General features: G+C 34.3%; 3 protein-coding genes across 3 annotated transcripts in view; all 3 read left to right on the plus strand.

The window, feature by feature from the left end:
* LOC113509324 (U4/U6 small nuclear ribonucleoprotein Prp4) overlaps nucleotides 1–26,295 on the plus strand; it is a 251,128-nt gene that overhangs the window by 98,376 nt on the left and 126,457 nt on the right. The gene's annotated exons all lie outside the window — the stretch shown is intronic.
* Nucleotides 6,857–26,295, plus strand: part of LOC113516573 (uncharacterized) — a 47,072-nt gene continuing 27,633 nt past the window's right edge. Inside the window, exon 1 of the mRNA XM_052899152.1 lies at nucleotides 6,857–7,255. Coding sequence (XP_052755112.1) covers nucleotides 7,240–7,255 — 16 coding nt within the window. The 5' untranslated portion in view covers nucleotides 6,857–7,239. The remainder of the gene's footprint in view (nucleotides 7,256–26,295) is intronic.
* Nucleotides 10,250–14,445, plus strand: LOC128201616 (uncharacterized). The gene is made up of 2 exons (XM_052899130.1): nucleotides 10,250–11,786; nucleotides 12,311–14,445. The coding sequence occupies exon 2, from the start codon at nucleotides 12,316–12,318 to the stop codon at nucleotides 14,185–14,187; it is 1,872 nt and encodes a 623-aa protein (XP_052755090.1). The 5' UTR covers nucleotides 10,250–11,786; nucleotides 12,311–12,315; the 3' UTR covers nucleotides 14,188–14,445.

Genomic DNA, 26,295 nt, shown 5'->3' on the forward strand with positions numbered 1-26,295 from the left:
AAACAAGATACGGTAGTCCAAGGACGAGATACATGTGATGTTAATTTAATTCGAAATTTAAAATTTTCAAAGCCATTTTTCGACTTTGACCTTAATTGTTTATGATAGGTTAATGACATTGGACATGTGCCAAACGAAGATGCAGTTTCACATAACACTATTTGAAATAAGAATCGACCATAGACTAAATACATTTTTTTCACGTCTCGTGGTGCCAGTTGCATGCATGTATATTTTTAATGATGAATCATCGTGAATGTATTGATTACGTGTCTTTTAAACACTGAACCGTGCAGAAGAATTTATTTTTTTTAATTACTCAAGTTATCCTTGACGTTTCTGTTTCTCTATGTAACGTATAGCGTGAGTGGAGGCTGTATAGAATGACCATTTGACCTAATAATTTTTTTTTTCTGGTTATATTATCCGTTTTTTTTTTTTTATTGGAACTGAAATGGAATTGTAACCCTGCTTGTGCTACTAGCAATCTTTAAAGAACCCCCCCCCCCCCCTCCAAATACGTCGATGATCATTCCATAATTACAATAATTATGTATTTATAGTTACTTAATTCCCTTATATCCGCCATATTGCCTTGCTTTTTACTTTTTTTTATACTTCTCTCTCTATTTAATGTTAAATGTGTTCTATTTACTTGTGTACACTTTGCTGATGTGTATGTTATATATATATATATACTAAGTGTGACAAGAAATTGTTTGTTACCCAAATAGAAAAAAAAAAAACAAAAAAAAATATTCGCCTCATAAAAAAATATATATCTTAGTCTCCATGAATTTGGAAATACAACTATAATACATACCATCAGACTCTTAATAAAGTAAATACAATAATTATAAAAAAAAAAACTGTTTATCTGTCTGTCTGTCTATATGCTTGTACTGGCATCACTTACAAACTACTGCACCAAAATGTATGTGACTTCCACAGAAGTATTCCTAACGGTCTAATTTAATTTTTTTTTTAAATCTCGACACGCCATCTAGTAGTGATCCATTGCACTAATTCTCCTACATCTGAAATTTACACGAACAAAACAGCGGGCGAAACACTAGCGAGCAATCTATTTAGACAGCTGATCGTGATCGTTTCAATACCTTTAATTAATATACATATATATACATACAAATTGTAATGTATGTGTATTTATTGGCACGTATGAGTCACATGCAAATTCTTTAAACATTTCCTTTGCGAAGTAAATATTTATTGTCTATGTCAATAGAACTTAATTATTTATATTACCAGCAGAGGGAGACTCTGTACAAAAGTCGTTTGCTTGGCCACCTCTGTCACATTCGTGTTTCTACCGTGAAGCAGTCATGCAATGACTGTGTTTGGGTTTGAAGGGTGGGATATGGTGTGAATTTACAGGGTACAGAGGAATAACACCTGAGTCCTCAGGAATGGCAACGCATGGGGGTATCATGGGCGAAACAGTATACTCTGTTATGTCCACGGTACTGCTCATGTCTATAGGCGACGGTTACCACTTTCCATCAGGTGGGCCGTCAGCTTGTTTGCCATTATAAGTTGTATAAAAAAATATATATATATAATAAGTTTACTATTGTAATCTTTTGGAGGGAACAATAAAGAGTATCTATCTATCTATCTATATATATAATGTAAACAAGCGAATGCTAGTTCCACCTGTAGTCCAGTCCGCTGTTGTCCAACAATAGTACGTATCCAACGTCGACCGATCGACTGGACGTATCGATTCGTTACTGATTACATTCAGATAGCTCCCGAGATGATTTGGATATATTTAAAGAGGGTATCCCACAAAAAAAACTAACTTTAATTGTGGAAAAACCAGTTATTTTAAATTACAAAACCAAATTATTAATCTGAAATAAAAAAATATTAATTTACAGATGTAAGAAGACTTTTTTTAAATCGATTTAAAACTGACAGAGTTATGAGGTGACAAATAATTAAAAATAAAAATACAACCGAATTGAAGATCTCATCATTTTTCGAAGTCGGTTAATAAGTTTATTTCTTTATTAATATATTTTTATTTTATTTTATTAAAATTAAGTTATTATTGAAAAAAAAATCGCGTAGTGTGTATCGGTGACAGCACACATTTTTTTTAAAGTCGGTTGATAAGTTTATTCCTTTATTTTATTTATCATTTTTATTTTATTTTATTAAAATCAACTTATTAATAAAAAATAAATAAAATAAAATCGCCTAGTGTGTATCGATGATAGCACACACAGAGAATGTGTACGCTTTTCAAATAGTCCCAATGGTGTATTTTAATTATTTCCAACTTTAAACACAACGCGGCAAGGTTTATATTAGTTTGCACTATATTTTTATTATTACATGAAACAGATAATGCACGTTCAAACATAGAATTAGTTTCGCATGAATTCATTTTTTTAATTAAAAAAAATTAACAATTATTATAATAATATTATAAAAATGAAAGCTTTTATGTATGTTTGGATATGGTGTTGCAGGTGACTCAGGACGGTTCTTTATGGCAGTCTATTGGGGAGGCCTATGTCAGCAGAGGACAGATAATGGCTGAAATATTGGAATAACACCTGAGTGCTCAGGTGTTATTCCAATCCAACGCACGGGGGGTATCATGGGCGAAACAGTATACTCTGTTATGTCCATGGTACTGCTCATGTCTATAGGTGACGGTTACCACTTTCCATCAGGTGGGCCGTCAGCTTGTTTGCCATTCTAAGTTGTATAAAAAAAATATTTGTGTATTTGTTGTTTAATCACGATTAAATGGCTTAACTGATTTGAATAAGATTTATAACATTGATAGATTTAAATTTTAGATAAATTGTGAAATAATAACAAAATATTAATTGATTTTTGAATATTTTACTGATTTAGGTGGAAATAGTGGACATAGTGGACGGAAGAGTGGTCGGAGATCGATGGCCAATATGGAAGGTTGTGGTACTTCTGGCAGTAACAGTGGTGGTCAGTCTTCGAGTGTTGGCAGTCGCACACATACTAATGGTGGCGGAATTAAACGAAATATTTAGAATCAAATAACCAGTGGTATGGACTTCATCAAGACAACACCAAGTGCAACAGAAAATTTATTACTTGTTAATGCCACTTTCTCCCACGCACAACCACTCTTTGGAATCAACTCCCAGCAGCAGTATTTCCGAACCGATACGACATCGTAACTTTCAAGAAAAGAGTATATTCCCTTTTAAAAGGCCGGCAGCACACCTGCAATGCCGTAGGTGTTGTGGGTGATCATGGGCGACGGTAGTCACTTACCACTAGGTGAGCCGCATGCTCGTTTGCCCCTTATGTTGTAAAACAAAAAAAAAAATAGAAGAAAGGAGGGAAAGGGGGAGACCGAGGCATAGTTACAGCAGGCAGATCAAGGAAGCAGTTGGTGTCGTGTCGTATCAAGAGGTGAAGGGACTCGCTGACAATCGTAGTGAGTGGCAAGAGCTCCACCGACAAGAGAGCAGCTCTTAAATAGGATAGATAGATATAATATAGAAGAATATATTTACTTATATATAAAATTATATGTTACTCAACAGTTACTATATCTCATAATGCTTATCGTTGTTATGATATATAAATAAATAAATAAATAAATATATATATATATATATATATATATATATATATATATATATATATATATATATATATATATATATATATATTTGCCCTCTGCGTTGTAAAAAAAATATATATGACTATGCTGTCACAGATATTATTTTTTACAAATCTATTTTTTTAACGCGCCACCTACCTACTTATGCTTTAATTCGTTCTACCCAAAGGTTGTCTGGAAGAGATTGCTTAGCAATAAGACCGCCTTTTGTACTACACTATACGTATTGAAAATTGTTCAACAAATCCTGTTATGTTGGTGCAATAAAGGGTTAAATAAATAAATAATAAAAATAAAATATGAATAAAATAAATAAATATTTATTATAAATTGTGCATATAATTAAATATAAAATAAAAAATGTCGTTAATAACTGTATTTATTTAATGTACAAGCAACCGACTGTGTACGCGTTCTAAACAGCAATTTCAAGCAAATGGATACGACACGGGGCGAGTACACACGGGGCGAATATTAACATATATTATTATTTAAATTTTTACAAAATTCTCTAGCTTTTTTTAACTACGACTACTTAGTCTATGGTATGTCCGTCTCCTTCTCCTTCTTATGAGCATTTGTTCCATTCGTGTTTCAGTCGTGATGCAGTTGTGTTTGCATTGGTTATGTTTCGGTTTGAAGGGTGGGATATGGCAGAGAAATTACACGGTACAGAGGAATAACACCTGAGTCCTCAGGAATGGCAACGTATGGGTGGTATCATGGGCGAAACAGTATACTCTGTTATGTCCACGGTACTGCTCATGTCTATAGGCAACGGTTACCACTTTCCATCAGGTGGGCCGTCAGCTTGTTTGCCATTCTAAGTTGCATAAAAAAAAAATAGTACGTTAAGGCGCTTTAAAGTAACAAACAAACACACTTGCACATTTACAATATTATTGGGTATTTTCTTTTTTTTTTTTATTTACTTAATTATTTTTATCTTTACTAATATTAAAAATGTGAAACTGTGTTTGTTTATTCATTTGTAACCTATTAACAACTTGACAAATTACTATTAAAATTGTTATATGTACACGTAAAAACTAGTTTTCTTTTTTTTTTAATGAACGATAATGGAATGGTAACCCCACCCGCGCTATCGGTATACACCGGCGGGACACCAGTGAGGGATGATAGGTGAGGATGAAGCAGGTCAGTTAGCCCATCGTGACGAATTCAACAAGAATTGTTCACGATGGTTCCCAGGGGGAACCACGTGGAGGTCGACCCAATAGGGCATTTTGCTAGCAATGGGGCTGTCAAAATCCATTGCTAACAATCCCTTTCCCCCCGTAAAAACTTGTTAGATAAAAACTAGCAATTGCCTGCTACGAATTGAGAAAAATAGCAACTGATAGTGTATCTTTCGTCCTCTTTTTACTAATTATATTTGCATAAGAAGAAAGGAGACAACCATATGATTCACAGTTTTTATTTTATCATACCTTCTACGTAAGTGCTTGTTAGTTGCATATTTATTTACGGTGACGAGTTATCACGCAGTGTGTTCCCACTGCCCAAATGAATGTGCACACAGCTGAGCCATACGGGGCGAATGTTTTATTATAATCATAGGAATATACCATAGACAACGTGTATTTTTTTTTTTTTTATATTTTATATTTTTTTTTTTTTTTATTTTAAACACAGGTAACGTGCCTGGGTATATATTTTTAACAAGATTGTTCTGTGCTAAGCAATGTTAGTGTAAAATATATGTGTAGAATAGAGGCCACGTATATTGTTTCTAGTTTTTATATTATTATTTGCCAAATTCCAAATTGACTCGCATCTATATTGTTTGCTTCTGGCTTGTCTTCACGACTCTGGTCTTCTAAGTTCCATTGACCAATATATGTATTGTACATATATAAATTTTCAATTTCTATTCCTGGTTTCCTTTGTCGACCGCAATTTGTATAGTTTTGATTATTTATGTTATTTTATATTATTCACGCCCCAGCTTCGCACAGGTAGATAGAATATATATATATAAATATTAGCCAGCCGTATGCAACAAATTTAAAAATGAAATGTCGATTTCAAAGTGTACGTAAACAAGTATATTTGAACAAAGATGGTTTGGACTTGATAACGACTCTATCAGTGGATTAGATTGTGTTCTGTCCAGAAAGAAAGGTTTGTTTTATTGTTTAAAACACTTCAAAATGTCTTAATTCTATGATTTTTTTTAATAAATAAACTTTAATATATATATATATATATATATATATATATATATATATATATATATATATATATATATATATATATATATATATATATATATATATATATATATATATATATATATATATGTAAACATTAGTTTATATAGAGGCATCGTGCCTCAAAAACGAGTCAACTGTTTGTCAGCTAATTGTCAAGTTGGCTGACTCGTTTCCTTATCAGCGTTCTATATACTTACGCACACAATGCACCTTGACGTATCTATATTTAATTGTTTAATAAATAAAATGACTGTTTACGCATTAAAAAGACGCAGAAATTATAAAACAAAACAAATATACAAGTTATAAAGGAATCGCTCGTAACTATTTATCACGCAAAACTGTATGAAAAAGTCGAGCCATTTTTCTCGAAGCATTTGTATGGAGACACTCTGTATATATAATATAAGATGTAAATAAACGATTACGCAGTAGATTTAGGTTACTCATGTTCGCACAATAAATATTTAAAATGGAGCAATGAATTATAATTAAGTTAAACACATTACAACTTTTCTTTAATATCGGTTAAAAGTGGACGTAAACGGGAATTCATTGAAATATATTCTCGTGAAAACTGAACAGCGACATCCCTGGAGACGGAGCTCGTCGGTGTAATAAAAAAATTAATATGCAATGAAAAATTGGACACGAATCCTATAAAAAAGCGACTTCAATTATGTCCAAATCAGTATTTTGATTTAAAAACTATACTAATGAATTGATTTTATTAAAATCTGTAAGTATATATATTCTTTCAGTTAAAAAAAGAATTTTTCAAATCTGTTTATAAACAAACAAACAAAAAATTGTAACCGAATCGAGAACTTTCTTTTTTGGATGTCGGTTAAAAATACCCCAATCCAACTCTGCAATGGAGGAGGAAAGGGATTGTTAGTAATGGAGACTGAGAATCCCATTGCTAGCAATATACCCAACCAGGTCGACCTCCACGCGGTTCACCCTGGAAACTATCACGGTTAACCCCTGATGAATTCATCATGATGGGCTAACTGGCCTGTTTTCATTCTCATCTATCACCCTTCACTGGTGCTCCGCCAGCGTATCCCGTTAGCGCAGGCGGGGTTACCATACCATTTTCACCCATAAAAAAAAAACTCTGCAATGGAGTCCGGTAGATACCATCATCATCCTATCAACCATTAACTGTTCACTGCTGGACATAGGACTCTCCCATAAAATGGGTGTTTGCCAGTTATTACCACGCCTGACAGGTTTAGCAACCACAGTTAAACTTTACAAAATGTTTTAGCAGGGACGCTGTTGTCCATCCCTCGCCGTCCCTTAGCCGCCTCTTACGACACCCACGGGAAGGAAAATGTGACCCATTCGATGCCGGGACCACACGGTAAGTAGGTATATAGGTAACATAAAAATTTATGATATATATAACATAATGTATAATTAAATTAAAAATTGAATAAACGTATCACAGTGTCAGCAGAGGTTACACGTGGAAACTTATTTCGCTGACGCTGCAACCTACTGTTCAATTAATTACTTAATAAAGTTCATTTATAATTACTTAATATTATAGTTTCAATTCATTTTTGTATGATTAATAATGATGTTAAACAAAATAAACAACAATTTGTTCTTGTTTTGTGCGCTACTGTGTGGGCCGCATGCTTCTTTGTTTAAATTATTTCTTTCTTTCTTTCTTTCATTTAATTGTTGTTTATTTTGTTTAATGTAAAACGAAATTATTGCATGACAAATCTATTTGAAAACTAACAATTATATGTAATTAGGTAGGTATTATATGTATTTTTTTTTGATGGGCGAAAATGGTATTGCGCTAACGGGATACGCTGGCGGAGCACCAGTGAAGGGTGATAGATGAGAATGAAAACAGCCCAGTTAGCCTATCATGATAAATTCATCGGGAATTAACCATGATAGTTTCCAGAACCGCGAGGAAGTCGCCCTGGTTGGGTATATTGCTAGCAATGGGATTCTCAGTCTCCATTACTAATAATCCTTTTCCCCGCATTATATGTATTTATAGTGTATGTATTTGTGTAATATTTTATTATATATTTTAAAATTTTTATTTAACTGTATATTTGTATATGTATTAATAGTTGTAGCACTTCAGCTGCCCGCTAACGAAATGCTTTCCAACTGTACTGGGTTGACTGGAAGAGATCTCTGTCAGAGATAAGTCCACGCTTGCTCACAACATTTACAAATACATTATTTTGTATGTAACTTAAAGGTGCAATAAAGAATATAATATATAAAATAATGAAATGTAATTTGACATTTCAATTGACATAGCCATCGACAGGGAGTTCACCCTCATACCCTATAGCCTCCATGGTCGCGTACAACGCGGTTTCAGAGATGTTTCCTCCCACGAACACTCAGGTTATGGAATGAGCTCCCTGCCGAGGTTTTCCCAAGAGACTACAACATGGGGTTCTTCAAAAGGGGGGTAAAGAGGTTTCTTCAGGGTCGGCGACGCGCGCGTTATACCTCTGGTATTACAGGCGTTCATAGGCTACGGTAACCACTTACCATTAAGTGGGTCGTATTCTTATTTTTTTTTTTTTACAACACAGGGGGCAAACTAGCACGCGGCTCACCTGATGGTAAGTGACTACCGCCGCCCATGATCACCCACAACACCAACGGCATTGCAGGTGTGCTGCCGGCCTTTTAAAAAGGAATATGCTCTTTTCTTGAAGGTTACGATGTCGTATCGGTTCGGAAATATTGCAGCTGGAAGTTGATTCCAAAGAATTATTGCATGGGTTCTGTGAGAATAGGCCACCCCTTCCTTTCCCGTGGGTGTCGTAAGAGGTGATTTAGGGACAGCGAGCGATGGGCAGCGGCGTCCCTTTTAAAACATCTCCAAAGCCTAACTACAGTTGCCAAGCGTGGCAACTACTGGCAGGACCACTCAAGGGGGTGGCTTATGTCCAGCAGTGGACAGTTAAAGGCTGACATGACGATAATGGGTACTGTAACTGTAATTAGATTCGAGTTTTATTTATATGTATTTTTTTAAACGTGTTTTTTTCTTTGGGGAAAACTATTATATTTTAGATTTTATTACAGTAACCGGATAAAAATAAGCGAGCAACTCTACGGATTTCCCAATTCGCACCATCCTTTTCCTCAGAAAGCCTGCGCGACAAAAGTTTTAATTATATCCCCGTCTCTTTCCCACACACGCGACCACAATGTCGCCCTCTCCTTCACCGGTTACGTGCGCCATCTCTGTCGCGCTCGTGCAGAAAACATCATTCCGTTTCATTCGAAAAATCGTGATCCGGTGTTTTTGAACCTGTACTTTACTATATGTTAATTTCGCAGCTTTGCTTGCATAATATATTATATTATATTTATTTAGTATGTATTTTATTCCGCCATGACTTTATCCACTCAAACGATCACCGGAATCTACATCTAATGTTTGTAACTAAGTATGTATTTTTTTTTCCGATGTATGTAAATTGTATGATCATTTCCAAAAATAGGAAAATCAATCAAATGGACCGCTTCCAGATGGCGTATCAAGATAAAACATACAATGCCTCTTAAGTTAGATTTCCATTAACACATTGTGATAACTGCATCTAATTTGGTGCAGCAATTTTTACATGTTATTGGAACCATTTACTTCTGAAAACCACACATAAAAATTTGCGGACGAAAAAATATTAATAAATAAATTAAAAATATAACATAAATATATTTATATGTATTATATTTTTAATTCGCGTAAAATCCATTTTAACTTTATTTAAAAAGTTATTTTTTATTAGTAAAATAAGAAAAATTAATTAAACCGAAACAAACTCGTGCGGTACAACCCTATGCCGTCGCCATTTTGGATAACGTAACCTATGAATATTGATAACAAATAAATATTTGTCTATGCAAATAAGGTATTTATCTGTATTCCAAGTTTAAAATTCGAAATATGTAATAGCTAAAGGACTGGCATCCTAGCCAAACCCTAAATAAAAAAAAAAAGAATTCTATGTTACCTAGTAATTATAAAGAACTCTCTTTCCGCATTTAATACAATTAGTAAACGATATTTGTCTTTTAACTAAATATGGCCACTTAGAAAAATAAAAAAAAAACATACATAATTAATAGTTTAGTCAACATAATATCACATTTAGATGTCGTTGTTGGTACTTGAACGTTTTGTTTTTAAGCCATTTTAGTTTTACACGTACATTGAAATATTACCCTTATTCACTTAACAATAAAGTACACTATAGTATCAGATGCCGAAACAAAATATATTTGCTATTTATCTGTTTAAGAATAAGGTCGAATATTGAATGACAAATTTCATTATTGGCGGCTACAGATGGGCAAAGCACCGGGTTTAAACCCGGTGCTTTGGTAAAAACCCAATAAACACCCATAAACTCCCATAATCACCCAAAAAAATAGGTTTTTACGTATTTTTTTGAAAATATGTAAGTAATACCAATAAATTATTTTTATAAATTGTATTGATCAATTCTACAATATTAAATAAAACGTTAACTAATAATATTTCAGGAAATTTTAAAAATCTATATATAATAAAATGAAAGTAATTAATTTTCAGTGTTTTCATGTTGCAGTTGATCAACATGTTGGCCTTTTGCTTCCCGTAGATACTTTAAAATTTCTTCATAACACCTCGTTCGCACACATGGCCGTATATATTTAAATTCTTGAGCCACTAACAGTCCGAAATACTCATTTCTTTTATCCTCTTCTCCATAAATTAAGCATTTAGAACAGTTTGTTTCTTCTTTCAGTAAATTTTCTTTTACTTTATCCTCGTTTTTTTTCTTGGTTGCGACGACGCTGGGTAAATCATCTGGACACTGGGTCTCACTATCGCCAAATATATTTGGAGATCGGCTTCGGCTACGGCTTGGCAGACATTTTTTTCTTTCTACAATTTTAAATTAAATTTATTAGAATAAATGCTTCGAACACACGCGATCTAAGTACCTTTTGTGTTTATTATACCTTACCTACCTAGGTATAAAAAGAGTACTTACGTAGATTTTCTTTTATTAACTGTTTTATACGAAGATCTTGATCTCTCAAATTAGCATCCATTTTACTTCCAGTGATTATCAACTAAATTAATAATCCACAAAGTATTAAATAACGTTTTTATGAAATATTTAGCACAAAAACAATACCCTTTAAATATCGATCGTCAGTAACTGTGGCTGACTTACCTATATTCTAGCAAGCAGGACTGCCAGATGTGAAGGGGAAATCCCCAATAAATTGTTGCATGTGACTGATGATGTGAGCATGTTCGTTTCATAATAAAAATGTTGCCAGGTAACCAAAAAGTCGTATGTTTTTGTGCGAATTACGATCATAATCTTTACGATCGTACATTAAAAAATAGACAAATAATAGTATGAGTACGATTTAAATCGTATATCTGTCAACCCTGCTAGCAAGACAGCGACAAAATCACGTTGCATAACAATGTAGCCCAAGCTTATATCTTATGAAATATACGGAAGAGATACGGACTTAGAAAAAACAGAAATGTTGTTCTTTGTGGAAGTCATTGATGAAATTCTATGTATTTTAGCCCGCAAACTTTCTTCAAACAAAAACAGCGCCATCTAGTATCGAGTTCTGTAATTATCTCTTTGTTTATGGATTTGAAGTAAGACCGCCACGCATGCAATACATTATGACTGGGGATTCCCCTATTCGTCGACGCTGAATATGAGGCGACGACAATCACTGTCAAACGTGTTCACTATTACTCTGACTCTGGTAACGTGACTTCCTGGTAACGTGTTAGGTAGGAAAAGCAGTAAAAAAGTGCATATTAAGGGAGCAGATTTGAAATAATATTTATACTTAACAAGAAATAATTAAAGGTAAGTGGATTTTTGAATGATACAATTATATCATGATCACTTAACAATTTTAACTTAAAATTAGATGTATTATTACAAGCTTTTATTTAGCTTGCGTTATGTAAATAAAAGTATGTAGGTATGTTCGTATGTTGATGCAATTATCCTCAATCCTCAACCGACTGGGATAAAATTTTCCATACACGTTTATTTTGGATGATAGTGCATAGTTAGCTGAGAGTCGTCATTGGATAATAATGGTGGATAGCCTAAGATGTGTACTAGATATTTATTTTTAACATAATATGCGTAAGTACCTAATCGAATTAAAGAAGTTGCTGAGAAAAATACAGAACAATACGATAATAAACTAGCGTCTGCGTTTAATCCTCCGAGGAGATGTAATTTTACAAAGGTTTTTTGTATTTATTTTATTATTTTTTTAATAAATTTATTGTAAATAACAAGAAATAATCATTGTAAAAAAATAGGCACTCTATTGTTGAATTTTCGTCAGACCAACTAATCATCGTTCATTTTTTTAGGTTCAATGGGGAGACCTAAAGATTTACGCATATGGGAGCACTACCGTACTTTACCAAACAAGTCTGTTTCTTGCAAGCTTTGTAATAAGGTCTACAAATTCAGTAATGCTGCCAAAATGCTTCAACATCTTATCACTTGTCCAAAATCTCCAGAAACATTAAAAGACTCTATGAAACTTATAAAAGATAGCTCGTCCAAAACCAAAATGTCTGGACTGTCAGAGATAGAGACAAATGATTCTTTTATAAGCCCCTCGTCGTCTGCTAACACTACAATAAATGCTGAGTTTCAAGACACCGATGATCATATAAAAACAGAATTAGCGAGAGCTATATTTGTAACAGGGACGCCATTATCGATGGTGCAACATCCTTTATGGATACAATTTTTCGAAAAATTGCAACCAAAATTTAAAATACCTTCACGTAAAGCTTTAGCGACAAAATACTTAGATAAAATATATAGAGAAATGCGTTTTGAGTTAAATGAGGAACTAAATGCTTGTAGTTACTTACACCTTCAGTGCGATGGCTGGTCTAATTTAAGAAATGAAGGAATAATAAACTTTCTTATATCAAAACCTCAACCTGCATACGTTAAAAGTTTGAATACAGAAAGTAATCCTCACACTAGTGAATACCTTAGCCAAGAAGTTGAAAAAGTAATGAAAGTGTATGGAGCAAATAAGTTTCTTGTACTTATTGGCGATAACGCTAGAAATATACAAAAGGCATTCGAATTAACAAAACTCAAATATCCACATGTTGTTCCTCTCGGTTGCTGTGCACATATCCTTAACTTGTTGTGCCAAGATATTGTAAAGATACAAGAAGTAACTGTGTTTATTATGCAAGCCATAAATATAATAAAAACTGTTAAAAGGAGTCAACGATTAAGTTCCTTGTTGATAAAATCAAGGCAGGGTGAAGATTCTACACAAACACTAAAATTGCCTTGTGCTACAAGATGGGGAAGTCATGTTACTTCGTTAAAAAGTTTGAAAGCAAATAAGATAGCTTTGCAAATATTAACAGTTAGAGAAGATGTGGTAATTTCAAGAGATATTAAAGATTTAATTCTAAGTGATGATTTCTGGACGAAGACAGGGGAATGTATAAGTATTTTGGAACCAGTCACTGAAAGCATATTTTACTTAGAGAGCGACCAGAATCGTTTGCATCGCACATACATTACATTTAGAGATGTACAAGCTAAGATACGTTTTGCATTAAATGAGATTTCGACATTGAGCGAAGAAAGCAAACAGCAGATTCTAACATCAGTATCTTCAAGATGCAATATGGCAATGAGGCCAATACATTTTGCAGCATATATTCTAGACCCCAGGACTCTAGGAGTCGAACTTACTCAAGAGGAAGAACTTAAGGGTATGGAGTTTATCTACAATTTAAGCCAACACTTAAGTTTGTCAAATGTAATGGCAGATTTGGCGTGTTATAAAGCTAAAGAAAACTTTTGGGCCAGAGGATTTGTATGGAGCTCATTAGATAGCATTGAGCCCCTAATATGGTGGAAAGGTATTTGTGGTTCCACTGAGTTAAGCAAAGTAGCGATTCGTATTCTATCAGCTCCCTGTACTTCGGCAGCCACTGAGCGTTCCTTTAGTATCCAAGGCTACATACATAATAACAAAAGAAATCGACTTACAACTGAAAGAACTGAAAAAATTTCATTCATTTGTTATAACTGGAATCTTAAACATAAAGCTGAATGCGAGGACATTCAGTTTAATGAAGAAAATACCTTAGAAGCTTTCATTGAGCAAGTAAATGAACATAACAGTTTAGACGAAATAGAGCCTATCGAACCTATACAATTCATCGCTTGTAATAACTCTGAATCTGACAGTGATTGACTGTAGTTTTACATTTTACTTTCATCTCTTTCTTAATAAACTCAAAATCAAATTAAAAGTTTTTTATTCTGTAGGCTGCATAATAATATTGTCTATGTCCAGTATAGTGGACGTCTTGCGGCTGAGATGACGATGATGAAGTACAAAATCATAAACACCCAAAAATTTGGGTGTTTATGGGGTTTAAACCCAATAAACCCAAAACACCCGGTTTTTACCCACCAGACTTTAAACCCACCCAGGTGGATTGCCCATCTCTATTGGCGGCAAAATGGAGTAGGTAACACTCGCGCCACAGATATAGGTAAAAATAGATACATTATGACACTGTTTATTACAAATAAAAATATTTAAAAAGAAAATATTTTGTTACTTTCTGAAATATTTTTTTACTTTTGTTTCTTGCGTTTTTAATAATATATTAGATGCTAATTGGGCTTAAAATTCTTACAGAAAGCTGCATTATCAGATATTATTATGAGCTGTATTTCTTCAAGAAACCATTCGAGTTCGTTGATAAGTAGTATTGCCAGGTCCGATTTGTTCTAAATGGGTACATGAGGTCAAAAAAATCGAGATATAGGGTTGCATATATTGTGTTTTTTTTTTTGATGGGTGAAAATGTTATGGTAACCCCGCCTGCGGTAACGAGATACGCCGGTGATAGATGAGAATGAAAACAGGCCAGTTAGCCCATCATAATGAATTCATCAGAAATTAATTATGATAGTTTCTAGGGGGAACCGCTAGGAGGTCGACCTGGTTGGGTATATTGCTAGCAATGGGATTCTTAGTCTCCATTAATAATCCCTTTCCTCCACGCCAATAGGGTCAGACCTATGATTAGCAATGGATAGTTGACGTTTAATATAATATTTTTTTTCTATATCAAAGTGCAACAAATAAAATGCCTAATTGACTCATTTTATACGTTCTACATAATATTTATGTAGATTTAGACGGTGACACAGTTTCATTTCATAATAAGACGCAGTGCCTACTTGCCCTGTCTAAATATGTGTACGTCTGTGTAAATCCATATTTGTGACGTGACACATTCAGTGTTTGGATGTGCGAGTGTGTGTGTGTGTTGTGTAAAACCGGTATCTTCCAATATCACGTGGAACTATTAGGTACTTACACTAAAATGGCTACTTCTGTTAATCATACGTATTTTTATTTTATTGATTTATTTACATTATATTTAAATAAATACACATAATGTTAACAGAGATATAAAAGAGCAACTGTTGTGATTCTCGCGGACTCTTCTCTACGAATTTCCGGAAAATTTTCGACCCCTCCATTCGTAACGAGTGACGATTTTTTTTTTTTATTTATTTAAATAACTTTTTTGACTAAATGAGGATGTGGTACAAAAGGCAGACTTGTGCTAGTAGGATTTTTTTTTTAATGAATGATAATGGAATGGTTACCCCATCCGCGCTATCGGTATACACCGGCGGGACACCAGTGAAGGATGATAGGTGAGGATGAAGCAGGTCAGTTAGCCCATCGTGACGAATTCAACAAGAATTGTTCACGATGGTTTCCAGGGGGAACGAAGTGGAGGTCGACCTAATAAGGCATATTGCTAGCAATGGGGCTGTCAAACTCCATTGCTAACAATCCCTTTCCCCCCTGTGCTAGTAGCAGTCTCCACCAGTCAACCTTTGAGATAATTTAAATGTGCTTGTAAATATATATATTTAACTCTGGTCTTTGTAATATATAGGGGGAATGAGATTGTTAGTAATGGAGACTGAGAATCCCATTGCTAGCAATATACCCAACCAGGTTGACCTCCACGCGGTTCCCCCTGGAAACTATCATGGTTAATTCCCCATAAATTCATCATGATGTGCTAACTGGCCTGTTTTCATTCTCATCTATCACCCTTCACTGGTGCTCCGCCACAAAAAAAAAAATATATATATATATATATATATATATATATATATATATATATATATATATTATATTATATTTTTAATTTGTATTATTATTATTATATTTAATATCTCATTACAACATGAAATCACATATTTATACGTGATAAGTAAAATCGTTATCTCAACACATACATACATACCGTCATTTGAGCTGTGCGTGTCTGTACAGGAGGGCGCCTGTGTGCGCGAGTAGGTAGGTACGGAGGGCATCCGAGAATTAGACATTACTCGTAAACTGGCAAGTTATTTGCTTTAGCCCGACTTTACGTGGTTTTTTTAATGGATGGTAACCCCGTCTGCGCTATCGGTATACGCTGGCAGTGTACCAGGGAAACATGATAGGTGAGGATGTAAAGGCAGGTCAGTTAGCCCATCGTACTTCGACAAATTTACTAATGAATCAATCACGATGGTTTCCAGGGGGAATCGCGTGGAGGTCGACCTGGTTGGGTATATTGCTAGCAATGGGATTCTCAGTCTCCATTACTGAAAATCGGAAAGGGAAACTTTAAAATATATATATATATATATATATATTTTAAAGTTTTCGATCTGATACAGCTTAGTTGTTTGTATTCATACAAATTCATTACTTATATAATTAAACTTTTTGGAAACAAGCAACAGCCGAGTTTCTTGCCCGTTCCTCTTGGCTGAAATCATTCTCACCTATCATGTGTCCCTGGTACCTCGCCAGCGTACACCGACAGCGCAGACGGAGTTGCCATTTCATCATCACCCATTAAAAGACTAAAGGCAGTAACCGTTCACGAGTATGACGGGTGAGGCAGCCATCATTGCGCTCAATCATATTTTAGGGAACTCAATAACCCAGCCCACCACGCCACCACCTGTCTGGACGTTTTAGTGAGCATAACTTAATCAAGGCTACCAACCACGTCGTAGGCAAATTAAAATAATTACATACTGTTAAATTTCAAAATTCCATATTTGTTACCTTTTTTTATGTAAGAACCTTGGATTATACAGATACAGTGTCTCCATACAAATGCTTCGAGAAAAGCGGCTCAACTTTTTCATACAATTTCACGTGATAAATAGTTACGAGCGATTCCTTTATAACTTTTTTTTTTTTTATGCAACTTAGAATGACAAACTAGCTGACGGCCCACCTGATGGAAAGTGGTAACCGTCGCCTATAGACATGAGCAGTACCATGGACATAGCAGACTATACTGTTTCACCCATGATACCCCCCATGCGTTGCCATTCCTGAGGATTCAGGTGTTATTCCTCTGTACCCTGTAAATTCACGCCATATCCCACCCTTCAAACCGAAACACAGCCATGCAAACACAACTGCTTCACGGTTGAAACACGAATGGGTCAGAGGTACCCAAGCAATCGACTTTTGTACAAAGTCTCCCTCTGGTAAACTCCTATATTAATAACTCCTATATTTATTTTGTTTTATAATTTCTGCATCTTTTTAATGCGTAAACACTCATTTTATTTATTAAACAATTAAATATAGATACGTCAAGGTGCATTGTGTGCGTAAGTATATAGAACGCTGATAAGGAAACGAGTCAGCCAACTTGACAATTAGCTGACAAACAGTTGACTCGTTTTTGAGGCACGATGCCTCTATTTATATAATTTAAGAAAAGAACATATCTGCAGAATATCAAGAATCTACATTCAGATATTTCGGCTGTGCGTTGATACCTAAGAACAAGGAATTACATAGAAGGAATTATAAAATAAAAACTGTAAATCATATGGTTGCCTCCTTTCTTCTTATGCAAATATAATTAGTAAAAAGAGAAGGAAAGATACACCGTCAGTTGCTATTTTTCTCAATTCATAGCAGGCTAGTGTATAGAAAATGTTTGATATGTCAGTTATTTGTCAATGACAAATGTTACATTACTATATTATGTATTCGACACAGTTTATGTAGAAAGTATGCGAGCAGGTTGTATCTGAATTTGGTAGGGTTATACGACCGTTCACGTAGTGCAGCGGTGCACCGCGAGCGTCGACACCAGCGAGGGCAACCTCTGCTTCCGCTGCGGATAAGAGGGCCACAGGTCCGCCGAATGCGTCGCGCCAGCTCCGAAATTCGGTGTCTGCGCCGCGGCTGGTCGGAAGGCCGACCATAGCGTAGCTGGCACCTCCAAGTGCAGCCATCCGCGAAAAGCTCAGGTGCGAGATGGCCGCGGGTGCAGTGAGACGATGGACATCTAGCAGCCTTTTACACTGCTGGGTATCCCTCGGTTCTGAAGTGGATCTTCGGGCGGCGGAAGGCGGGACACTTCCAAAGCCCAACTAGAGGTGGAGATCCGGGAGTCGGCGCGCTGCGTGTTCCCGGCGCGCCACTCGGAGTGGCCCTGTCGTGGGGTGGCGCCACCGGTGATTGGGACGACTGCAAATCGCGAGCCCCAGTCACCGGCACACGGCGCTGAAATATGGTTTTGTACAAACTGTCTTAAACGATAACAGAGGTACATATTTGCCAATGGTCGACTAGTAGAGAACACTGTCCTGTGTTAAGTCCGCCATATGTACATAAAATTTGACTGTGCGTTAAAGTTTAAATAAATAAAAAAATAAATGTTTCGCCTTATCTAAAGTCATGCAAATTTTGTCTCAGCACATGTTAGTTTAAGCCACTTTGGTTAAATTTTTAAAGTAAAAAAATTAACCAATTACAGAAATCTAAATAGTTATTTTAAAATACATAATAATTATTATAAAATATCTAAATATATATATATATATATATATATATATATATATATATATATATATGTATTATATATATTAGGCGTCAGTGTGTCACAATCCTAAGGCCGGTTAATAATAATACGAACGTACCTTGCGCGACTCTCCCCGGCAACGCGAGGGAGGGCCGCCCGCTCGATACCGACATATCGATAGGCAATTATTTCTTATCGATATACCGTTATCACATATATAGAATAGAATAAAAAATATTTATTAATAGAAAAACACAATTACAAAAGAAAATACTGTTTAAAATTAACCTTTTTACATACGATGACATTTGTAGTTTTTTTATAAAAAAGAAAAATTTATAAACAATTGAAATAGAACAAAAAAATACATACAATACTTCAAGTCAACAGACGGCAATTTTATTTCCAATTAATATAATATAAATAATAATATATAATAACAAGAACCAGCACATTTTAAATACAAGTACAAAACGTACAAAATACAATTTGTCCAAATAATAATTATTTATTTAACTCTTTATTGCGCCATAAATAAAAATATACAATGACAAGTAAATAATTCAAGTGAAATACAGTAACATAAATACAGATTGAAATATACACATAAAGGTATAAAAGGCGGTGTTATCGCTAGGGCGTTCTCTTACAGACATTTACTAATACTTTGTAGGTGAATCGTGACTGTCTAATTTGTGAGTGTATGGAATGGATGAGTTATTGTAAAATGGCAGTCATAACCTGAGATACTATTAATAATAAATAGATAGATAGATAGATAAATAATTTATTTGCATTATTTACAGCACACAAACATCAACAGACACAAATGCACAGTGAAAAAAGATAAAAAAAGATACATATACAAAAAATAAATAAAAACAAAATGCATAAAATTAGTAAAAATGTTTTTTTTTTCTTCATGCGTGCAGCACAATAATACAAAATGGCCATACTTCCTATGCCACTGTGTTAGGTTGACTGGAAGAGATCTCTTTTAGAGATAAGTTCGCCTTTGCTAAGTCCTGAAACACAGGTGTTTTTATACCTACCTCGGGAGTTAGGGACTTCAAATTATATAGTAACAAAGAGTGAAATAAAGATTATTTATTATTATTGTTATTAACTTGTTGTTATTACTGTGTGTTTTAGTAGTATAATATGCATTTCCATCCATTTCCATAGCTAAAAATAATTACTCAGTGCATTTAGTTAGTTGTTATTTTAAATAACTACTATAAATGCGCTACCTATCCTTTGTCTTTTTTCTTAATGTCCTTCACCCCAAGGTTGTCTAGAAGAGATTGCTTAGCGATAAGGCCGCCTTTTGTATCACTTCTCATTAATATTTACTATATTTATTATTTTTATAAATAATGCAATAAAGTGTAAATTAATTATATTTATTAATATGCTTTTGTACATTCACTTATACTGTAGATATTAGGTTATAACAAAAAAATTACACAGGCGGATTTATCGTTTGAAGGAATTCCTTCCAGTCAACCTTGAGAACCCGATAATATATATATTTATTTATTTAAACAGGATTTGTTGAACAATACGTTTATTATATATATATACATATACATATATATGTATGTATATAATATATATATTATAACAGTGCTTCTGTGACCATTAAACTTGGCTATGTTTATGTTTTCGGTTTTCGTTAAGTTTCATCAAATAAACTCAAACTACATTTTGTTTCAATCAAATTTAAAAAGAAAAAGTATTAAATTAGTTTGTCTATTTTATGTATAATACCTCATAACTGTTGTTCGAAGTCTTAGTTAGTGTTATTTCATTTTTATAATAAAACAATTTTTTTTTATTATGACTTCTCACTAATAAACCATTTTGACAATTTTTTTTTTATTTAAAAGGTTATACTTACAGATTGGTCACGTAGAAATTTCATAAGAATCTATTCAATAGTTTAGTTTTTAAATAAAAAAATGACACGTGTGCCATAATTTAAGTAAAATTTTAAATTAATTTAATATATTTCGATAGTTTATTCTATCTGAAACGAGTTGAACTATATTAAAATATCGATATCTTAAACATCGTGGCGTCTCTATAGACCGTATCCATTTAGTTTGACAAGCATTCGGTTTCATATATCCGTCGTGGCGTCGTGTGAGTGTGTACGGATTATAAATACAGCTGTGTTAGTGGATACAGGGTTGCAACTGCTCGTTTTATTAATAATATTATTTTGTGCTCTGTTTTACCTATTTAATTCTGTAAATTAAAATAAAAAATAAAGTACGCAGTTTTTTTTAAGGGATGGTAATGGAATGGTAATGTCGCTTGCGCTATCGGTATACATTGACGGGGTACCAGTGAGGGATGATAGGTGAGAACGAAAAGGCAGGTCAGTTAGCCCATCGTTATGAACACATCTGGAATTCGGCACGATGGTTTCCAGGTCAGACCACGTGGAGGTCGACCTGACGGGTTATACTGTTGGCAATTTGAGTGGTAATTCCCATTACTAACAATCTCTTCTCCCTTTCAAGTAGGCAGTAGTACTTCATATATATATTTTTTCATACGTAGGTATTTTTTTATAACCTAGGAAGCAAACGAACATGCGGCTCACCATCCACCATTACCATTACCATCAGGTAAGTGACTACCGCCGTCTATGATCACCCACAACACCAACGGCATTGCAGATGTGCTATCGGCCTTTTAAAAAGGAATATACTGTTTTCTTGAAGGTTACGATATCGTATCGGTTCGGAAATACCGCTGCTGGAAATTGATTCCAAAGGGTGGTTGTGCGTGGAAGAAAGTGCCTTGAAAAACGTACATGGAGGATATATAAATACTTTTATATAAAAATATATTAGATGACAGACTTTTAACATATCCGAAAATAGATATCCTGCCGATACGGGGGATATCGGAATGGGTGATGACATTTTTTCACCATCAGTGTACAGAGGAATTCAATATATATATATATATATATATATATATATATATATATATATATATATATATATATATATATATATATATATATATATATATATATATATATATATATAATATAGAAATAAAAATTAAAATAAACACAATATTGTACTTGAAATCCCTGATGGATGTAATATAAGAAATGAACAAAATTATGTTCGAGTTTCGTAACGAGGTTATAACAAAAATAAATTTACGTTCAAACAAAACAAAAAGAGAGAAAGAAAAAAAGAATATAGGTCAACATCGACGAAACAGATGATTGCAAAAAAATTAATTACCAACTGAAGAGGAACAGTTCCTTTACGTTTTACAATAGATTTTTTTTTTTAACTTTAACACAATTGGTTCATTTTGACGTGAAACGTAAAAAAGTGAGTGGAGCTGTGAACAAAAAGAAATATGATTTACTCATCATTTGCATTATGTATTTATTTGTATATAAATATGAACTTGTATGTATTTTTGTCGTGATGTCCCAGCATAGATTAGACCATCTCTTCTTTTCCAGTGGGAGTTTTAAGAGACGACTAATGAGGCAGAGGGATGGGCAGCAGCGTCCCTTTTAAAACATCTACAAAGCCTAACTGCGGTTGCCAATTCGCCTACTAAACGTGGCAACTAGTGGCAATTAGTGGTATAAAAAAAAATCGAAAATAGAAAAATAATATAAATAATATATCCGACCGATATGGGCGATATCAAAATGGCCTGACGACCTTTTTCCGCCCTCAATGTCCAGAGAAACCCAATATTATAGATATTAGATCGGTATCCATATTACCTATGCCTACGATCAGGTGAGCTTCATACTCGTTTGGGTCTTACGTTATAACAAATGTCCACAATGCTGTTCATATCTATAAGTGACGGTTACCACTTTCCAATAGGTGGGTCATTAACTGGTTTGCCATTTTAACGACCATGTAATATTAGACATAGTACATTTAAAACACATAACGTTAACAGAGATTTACAAGAGCAACTGTTGCGTTTCTCGCGGGCTTTTCACAACAGATAACAACCTTCCGAAGCCTGCAGTAGATTAAAAAAAAATTACGATTTAAAAGTGCTTGTAAACAAGTCTATTTAAATAGAGACGATTTAAAATTTGAATTTAAGTATTGTAAAAGGAGAATAATATTTAAAAAATTATAGCATTGCTGTGGCAACCCTAAAGGTTTTCATATCAACAAATAACCTAAGTGTACCTACACAGACATATACACTGTTCACACACAAATGCACGATAATTCTTACAACTCGGCAATTTCAATTTTCTTACATTTGTATATACACTTGTGTGTTTAATAACGTGATTAAATTATTTTGAATGTCTGTTACAATGATAGACCATACATAAAGTAAATCATAGATTTTATTAGCAATTTTTTTTTTAATTTTGTTTTTTATAGTTGGTAAATATAAGAATTTTATATGAAAAAAAATTTTTTTTCGATACTTTCACTAAACCTAACCTATATAGGGGGAAAGGGATTGTTAGTGATGAAGACTGAGAATCCCATTGCTAGCAATATACCCAACCAGTTCGACCTGCTCGCGGTTCACCCTAGAAACTATCATGGTTAATTCCCGATGAATTCATCATGATGTGCTAACTGGCCTGTTTTCATTCTCACCTATCACCCTTCACTGGTGGTCCACCAGCGTATCCCGTTAGCGCAGGCGGGGTTACCATACCGTTTTCACCCAACAAAAAAAAAGGTACAGCCATACAATATCTAATCCAACACAAAAGGTGGGAAAGGGATTGTTAGTAATGGAGACTAAAAATCCCATTGCTAGGAATAAACTCAATCAGGTCGACCTCCTCGTGGTTCCCCCTGGAAACTATCATGGTTAATTCCTGATGAATTCGTCATGATGGGCTAACTGGCCTATTTTCATTCTCATCGATCACCCTTCACTGGTGCTCCGCCAGCGTATCCCATTAGCGCAGGCGGGGTTACCATTTCATTTTCATCCACAGAAAAAAAAAAAAAAATCCAACACAAAAACATTCGTATACCCAATAATATTTCTTTTCATCACCATATCAGCTTTTAACAGTCCACTGCTGGACATAAACCTCTCCCTAAGAGGGTTTTGTCAGTAGGCACGGTTGGCAGGCGGATTGACACCGTAGTTAGTCTTTGGAGATGTTTTAAGGACGCTGCCCATCTCTTGCCGTCCCTTAGTCGCCTCTTACGACACCCACGGGAAAGGAATGGGATGGCATATTCTATGGCAAGACACATACGGGAAAATCTTTCTTTTATTAATGGTTACTTTTATAAAAAAAAGCATGTAAAATTTAACAAAATACGAGAACTAAAAACCAAAATTAGATACTTACCACAGAGTAATTACTTAATCACTGTGTTATTCAAGAGTCGGCACCGCCCTAATATTGATGATACTAGGAAATAACCTTATTAATAAAAACGGCAAACGTCACATCACAGATAATATAATGTTGTTGTAATTGCTAAGAACAAGGAATTACGTAGACGGAATGATAAAATAAAAACTGTAAATCATACGGTCGCCTCCTTTCTTCTTATGCAAATATAATTAGTAATAAAAGAAGGAAAGATACACCCTCAGTTGTTATTTTTCTCAATTCATATCAGGCTGGTGTATAGAAAATATGTATGTAAAATTTTTGTTCATATTGATAAGTCAATTATTTGCCAATAACAAATTTTACATTACTAGATTATATATTGGACACAGTTTATGTAGAAAGTATGCGAGCAGGTTGCATCTGTATTTGGTAGGGTTATACGGCCGTATAACATTTTCTATACACTAGCCTGCTATGAATTATCAATTTTATCACTCCCTCTATGTAATTTCTTGTTCTTAGATCTAAATTAAGCTAATATCATAAAGTGGAGGGGGGAAGGGTTTATTAGTAATGGAGATTAGCAATACGACGATGTCACTGGTAAAAAGTTAATATATAATTCAGGCAATTTAGAGAATGTTACATAGCATTAAGTCAGCATTTTGTATCAAAATTTTTTTGGTAAATTTCTTGTTCTTAGAGCTCAGCTTAGATAAAAGTAAAACACACTGCAAGTTTTTATTTACCTATAACGAGACAAAGCAAAAGCAACCGAGCCATACAGCCATCACGGCGAGTACCTTGACATCGTATTTTTTTTCTAAACAGTTAGGTACCATGTGATGCGCACACTATTACAATCTTTGCATATTATTAATTTAATTATTTTTAATGGTATGTAAATATGTGTATGTGTGTAGTTTGTATTCGTACATTAGTTTTAAACACTTGTATTGAATATGTAACGGACATCTAGTGGAAGTTTCACATCGAAATTAGAAAATTTATCCAAAAAATTATGTTCTAAACATTATTTACGTAACATGAGGACATCTGAGTGGTTTAATAAAAAATGACAACGCAACCGCCCAAGCGATGTAAGTCTGAAATAAGCAAAAATTAAATTCTTTGTCCATTTTAACGGTACATTTAAATGTACGACATTGCTGTATTTATTTATATATATACATTATGAAGATTTTTGTCTTATCAGTTCACTAATTTTGATTAAGTTTTTTATCAAGTAAAATTAACATGTCTCAATCTAGCTGAAACCCGCGGCTTCGCCCGCGTGATTTAGTATTTCGTATATCTAACTTCCGAGAACACATAACCGATTGCAATGAAATTTTATAAATATGTATTTTTTAAGAGACAGGATATTCCGGTAAGAAAAAAATGTACTCCCTAAGTGACGGAAGGGGTCAAAGCAACAGTTGATGGGACCGATAACCCTCATTTCCTTGTTCCTTACTAGTTCGTAATTCATTATTTAAGTTATAAACTTTAAAGAGAGTTTTTTGTTTATTTGTTACCACTTAGCGCTTTAGTGGCTTCATCGACTACTTACTTTACTTCTACGTTACTTTTATCCTGATTACGCAGACAAAGTAGCGGATAAAAGCAAGTATTATTCTATAAGGGTGATAATGGAATGTCAACCCCGCCTGCGCAGGGGAAAGGGATTGTTAGTAATGGAGACTGAGAATCCCATTGCTAGAAATATACCCAACCGGGTCGACCTCCTCGCGGTTTCCCCTGGAAACTATCATGGTTAATTCCTGATGAATTCATCATGATGGGCTAACTGGCCTGTTTTCATTCTCACCTATCACCTTTCACTGGTGCTCCGCCAGTGTATTCCGTCAGCGTAGGCGGGGTTACCATACCATTTTCACCAATCAAAAAAAAAAAACCCCGCCTGCGCTAACGGTATACACTGGCGGGGTACCAGTGAGGGTTGATAGGTGATTTTGAAGCAGTTCAGTTAGCCCATCGCAACAAATTCAATAAGAATTATTCACGATGGTTTACAGGAGGAACCACGTGGAGGTCGACCTAATATATTGGGCATATTGCTAGCAATGGGGCT

This window comes from Galleria mellonella, unplaced genomic scaffold (genome assembly GCF_026898425.1).
Source record: "Galleria mellonella isolate WM207_F2 unplaced genomic scaffold, CSIRO_AGI_GalMel_v1 utg121, whole genome shotgun sequence".
Lineage (NCBI taxonomy): Eukaryota > Metazoa > Arthropoda > Insecta > Lepidoptera > Pyralidae > Galleria > Galleria mellonella.